This window comes from Vanellus vanellus (assembly GCF_965231255.1).
Source record: "Vanellus vanellus genome assembly, contig: HAP1_SCAFFOLD_45, whole genome shotgun sequence".
Taxonomy (NCBI): domain Eukaryota; kingdom Metazoa; phylum Chordata; class Aves; order Charadriiformes; family Charadriidae; genus Vanellus; species Vanellus vanellus.
The window spans coordinates 1,027,645-1,031,888 of NW_028128545.1; the positions used below are offsets into that span (position 1 = coordinate 1,027,645).

General features: G+C 49.1%; 1 protein-coding gene across 1 annotated transcript; it reads left to right on the plus strand.

The window, feature by feature from the left end:
* Positions 1–628: 628 nt before the first annotated feature.
* Positions 629–1,564, plus strand: LOC309684223 (olfactory receptor 14C36-like; the record flags this gene model as incomplete). The annotated part of the gene is made up of 1 exon (XM_082500162.1): positions 629–1,564. One exon carries the CDS (start codon positions 629–631, stop codon positions 1,562–1,564), a length of 936 nt encoding a protein of 311 aa, XP_082356288.1.
* Positions 1,565–4,244: the final 2,680 nt, after the last annotated feature.

Below are 4,244 nucleotides of genomic sequence, written 5' to 3' on the forward strand. Positions count from 1 at the left end.
TGGATTCCTCTCCTCTCCGTAGTGTCCTGCATCTTTTGATGGGAACACCCGAGAGGGATCCTCCTCCAGCTGCAAGCTGCCAGCACAGGGCAGCAGAGAAGAGGGCTGATGGGCAGAACAGGTCTCCTCTCTCTGCACTAAGGGATGATCCCTTTGCATCTCAGCACCCACAAGACTTCACCTGGAGTGCATTAGAAATGTCAGTGATTTCAGCCATCCTAAACCCCTCAGAAATAGGGCAGGTGCAACCAGAACAAAATAAAGAAAACAAAATCCCCTCTCGTCTGCTGTGCAGTTTGGCAACTTGTATAAAAGCTTTTTGATATAACACGATTACATTTAATTGGAGATTACCCTGCTGCCCTAGTTCCCTCTTGCTTCACAGCAAGGAGTAATTCTTGGGAGCCCATTGCAGAGTCCCGGTTCCCAGAGGCAGCCTCAGCCAGCAATACCCGAAGCTCAAGTGAGGGAGCTGCAGAGAGGTGCTCCTGGATAGAGAGTCTGAATGTGGGTCTGCAAAGAGACGTGCAATACACTATGCTGGGAGAAGTCTGGTCTGACTCAGTACTGCCTTTTCCTCCTTATTAGATAACCACATTTAATATTAACAGATACCCAGAGGAAGCAAATGTCCAACAGCAGCTCCATCACCCACTTCCTCCTCCTGCCATTCACAGACACGCGGGAGCTGCAGCTCTTGACCTTCTGGCTCTTCCTGGGCATCTACCTGGCTGCCTTCTTGGGAAACGGCCTCATCGTCACCGCCATCGCCTGCGACCACCGCCTCCACACCCCCATGTACTTCTTCCTCCTAAACCTCTCTCTTCTTGACCTCGGCTCCATCTCTACCACTCTCCCCAAAGCCATGGCCAATACCCTCTGGGACAGCAGGGCCATCTCCTACCAAGGGTGTGCTGCACAGGTCTTTTTCTTTGTCTTTTTCATGTCAGCAGAGTTTTGTCTTCTCACTGTCATGGCCTATGACCGCTACATTGCCATCTGCCAACCCCTGCACTACGGGACCCTCCTGGGCAGCAGAGCTTGTGTCCGCATGGCAGCAGCTGTCTGGGGCAGTGGGTTTCTCTATTCTCTCCTGCACACGGCCAATACATTTTCACTGCCCCTCTGCCAGGGCAATGCCCTGGACCAGTTCTTCTGTGAAATTCCCCAGATCCTCAAGCTGTCTTGCTCAGACTCCTACCTCAGGGAAGCTGGGGTCCTTGTGCTCAGTGCCTGTCTGTTCTTTGGGGTTTTTGTTTTCATCCTGGTGTCCTATGTGCAAATCTTTAAAGCAGTTCTGAGGATCCCCTCAGAGCAGGGACGGCACAAAGCCTTTTCCACGTGCCTCCCTCACCTGCTTGTGGTCTCTCTCTTTCTCAGCACTGGTGTGTTTGCCCACCTGAAGCCCCCCTCCATCTCCTCCCCATTCCTGGATCTGATGGTGGCAGTGCTGTACTCAGTGGTGCCTCCAGCAGTGAACCCCCTCATCTACAGCATGAGGAACCAGGAGCTCAAAGAAGCATTGAAGAAATGGATTCTATGGGTTCACCTTCAGCAGCAGTAAGCTGCCCGTGTCTCCTCACAGGCTGTTCCTAGCTCTTCTCAGGGCAGGATTAGGTTTTATTTTTTTTCATCTGTGATGATCCTGTTCGTACAGGAATGTTTGTATTCACTCCACATCTCCAGAGGCGTGACCATACTGTGCTCAATAATAGTGACGCCTTTGGGAAATGTGTCATCACAGTGTCAGAACTGCCTTCCTGTGGAGCCTCTCTGTAATAAAAGGGCAGCTCTCTCTGTTGCAGTAAAATCAACGTAAACTAGGAAAATGAAACGTAAAATGTCATTGTAACTGAAGCAACCAAGGAAACCTGCTGCTGTTCGAGCCCTCTGTACTGACCCCAGCCCTATTTAATTATTTACCTCATATTGAAGTAGAGAAATAGTAACTAGACATGATTTATCTACGATTCAATTAAGGAACTAACCAGCAGACAATGGAGCATTGTTGATAAGCAGGGGATTCCTGTCAAGAGAGCCATGAACTGTGGGCCTGCTCAGCAAAGCGAGAAAACCGCTTGGAACTGCCAAGATGAGAGGAGCAGTAGGTAAAAGGTAATTCCGGCAGGGTGAGATCACGACCATCGACTCAGTGTCCACATACCCTAATGATAACTCCTACTCAAAAGAGGACACTGGAAGAAGACGACAGAGTTTGTGCACTAATTTACATGGGAAGCAAAGAAATCTTGACCAATCCTTCAAGAGAATAACAATGAATATGTATTAATTGTTTGAATATGTAATAACCAATGCATAAAAGTGGAGATTTTTGAAAGCAAGGCGTGCTCCTGTTTCAGGCTGAGCACCCCATTTCTGCGCATTAATGGAATAAACTTGGAAATACCACTGCTCTGTGTGTTATTGGCTTGCACACCGAGTAAGGAACCCAGATTTGGGATAACAGGAGGGTGCCATACGGAAGTGAAATAGGTCTAGTTTTGACTTTGAGGCAGCAGCAGAAGGAGGATGTGCAGTTCAGTGCTGGGACATGGAGCTAAATAGAGGATTCAAAGGAGTCTATGGGCTGAGACGTCTTTGGTGTCTGAGGAGCTTTAGCAGAGCTTTGGAAGAAGCTGCACAGGTTATGGGGAACTCACAGCCATTGGCAAAAGCTCAGAAAATCATGGCTTTGTTTTTGAGGAAATAGTTGGTGAAGACAGAGTCATCAGTAAACTTGTGACAACATGGGGCCAGAGTGGGGTGGGGAGCAGGGGTGGTGGCTTAAATCTGCAGAGAAACAGGCACAGGCATAGGGAAGTGTAGGACAGCCTGTGGGGAGGGGGGTCAGGTAGGTGGAAGGATGGCCCCTTTGTTGGGGCTGTGACCCCCCAGCAGAACTGAAATCCTGGGGAGAAGCTGTGAGTGGAAGGAGGCATCCCTGGAAGGCTAGAGTCATAGACTCATGGAATGGTTAGAGAGAAGGGACCTTAACTATCATCTAGTTCAACTGCCCTGGGCAAGGAGACCTCCTACTAGACCAGGTTGATCACCGCCCCATACAACCTGGCCTTGAACCAGGGTTGGGGAAACCACAGCTTCTCTGGGCAACCTGTTCCAGTGCCTCACCACCCTCAGAATTAAGAATTTCTTCCTAACATCTAATCTAAATCTGTGCACTTTCAGTTTAAAATGATTACCCCTCGTCCTATCACTACACTCCCTCATAAACAGTCCCTCTGCACCTTTTCCGTTGGCCCCGTTAGGTACTGACAGACTGCTATAAGGTCTCCCCGGAGCCTTCTCTTCTCCAGGCTGATGGGCCAAAACTCTCTCAGCCTGTCCTCATAGCAGCGGTGCTCCAGCTCTCTGATCATCTTCGTGGACTCGTCTGGACCCTCTCCAAAAGGTCCATGTCCTTCTTTTGTTGGCGTAGTTGACCTTCATGAGATTTGTGTAGGCCCACCTCTCCAGCCTGTCCAGGTCCCTCTGGATGGGTTCCCTCCCCTCCAGCATGTCCACTGCTCCATACAGCTTGATGTCATTGGCAAACTTGCTGAGGGTGCACTCCATCCCAACATCCATGTCACCAACAAAGATGTTAAACAGCACCAGACCCAGTACGGACCTCTGAGGAACGCCACTTGTCACTGCTCACCACTAGGACATGGAGCCCTTGACTGCAACTCTCATTTTCTTTCCAGTGGCTGCTGTGTTTCAGATTTGGTAAGAAAGGAATGTCAATAATGCATATTGTTTTAGTTGTCACCAGGTGTTGTTCATATTTTTCAAGGACTTTTTTTTCAGCTTTCTATAGAATGTCAAAGGGGCCTGGAGAGAACGATGGAATGGGCAATGAAATATTCCATACCACAGAGGTCATGCTCGGTATTTGGATGGGTTCAGCCAGGGGGTGGGTACACGCGAACACTGCTCAGGCAGATACCGATTCACTGAGTTGTGAGAGTGACGTGTATTGTCATTAGTAGCAGCAGCAGTAGTATTGTTGTTGCTCTTGTTGTTTTCCTTTTTCGTTACTGTTCTATTAAACTGTCTTTACCACAACATGAGTTTGGGGTGGTTTTGTTTGTTTGGTTGTTTTTTTGTTTTCTTTCCCTTTCCCCTCTTTTCTCCCTCTTCTCCATTTGCTTCTGGGGGTAGGGGGAGAACTGCACCAGCGGCTGCATGGCCCTAGCTGCTGGCTGGGGTTAAACCACGACACCTGTGCTGAGGACTCCACAGCT